General features: G+C 39.5%; 1 protein-coding gene across 1 annotated transcript in view; it reads right to left on the bottom strand.

Annotated features, from left to right (window-relative positions):
* Positions 1-320: 320 nt before the first annotated feature.
* The window catches only part of LOC112548652 (fibrous sheath-interacting protein 2-like), a 5,363-nt gene continuing 4,962 nt past the window's right edge, over positions 321-721 (bottom strand). The window contains exon 3 of the mRNA XM_025195040.1: positions 321-364. Coding sequence (XP_025050825.1) covers positions 321-364 — 44 coding nt within the window. The remainder of the gene's footprint in view (positions 365-721) is intronic.

The following is a 721-nucleotide window of genomic DNA, read 5'->3' as shown; positions in this document are numbered from 1 at the left end:
AGGACTGCCTGTATGGATAAAAGCTAGCACAAGAAGTAAATGAGATGGAAGGTTACGTGCCTGTAAGGGAATGGTTAAAGACTCCTCAGACAAAGGTCTCCTTTGGTACGCTGCTTTCTCTGCAGAGAGAGTTAAAGGGTTCTGAAGTGAATTGAGGCTTAGAATTGAGGCTGGGTGGAGGTTGTCTCCACCAAATTACTGGATATGTGGGAACCGTGGAACTCCACACTGGACCCAATTAAATGCGTAATGTCTGAGATGGGTATGGATATACCAGTCCTACTCAATGCTAAGTTGGGGTCTGACACTTAAAATCTATTCTAGTATCTGTCTTTCACCTGCATACCTTGAGCAACTGAAAGTCCTGCAGCCAACAGCAAGGGGTTAGAGAACTAAATAAAAATGTTCCAAGAATGTTTTATAATGGACTTGCTTATAAAGGTAGGCAACCTACACATATGGGATACTACTAACCCTTCTTATAATGTATGTAAAATACTGGGAATACAACTGTAATATATAGCATATGGCATAATTGCATACATTTGCAAACTGTGTACTATTTTTCAGTTTGTTTGGCACCCAGAGGTACCAAAGGTCACACAAAAGGATGGTATGAATATCTGAATACTGACAGGTGTTTTAAATTACAAATAAGATGAAGATATCTTCTGGAATGCAGGAACCACACTGAACTATTTTCATCTATGCAGAAAGAGTA

Source organism: Alligator sinensis, unplaced genomic scaffold (assembly GCF_000455745.1).
Source record: "Alligator sinensis unplaced genomic scaffold, ASM45574v1 scaffold162_1, whole genome shotgun sequence".
Lineage (NCBI taxonomy): Eukaryota > Metazoa > Chordata > Crocodylia > Alligatoridae > Alligator > Alligator sinensis.
Note: the sequence above shows the minus strand (reverse complement) of the source record. Positions and strands in the feature narration are given on the sequence as shown.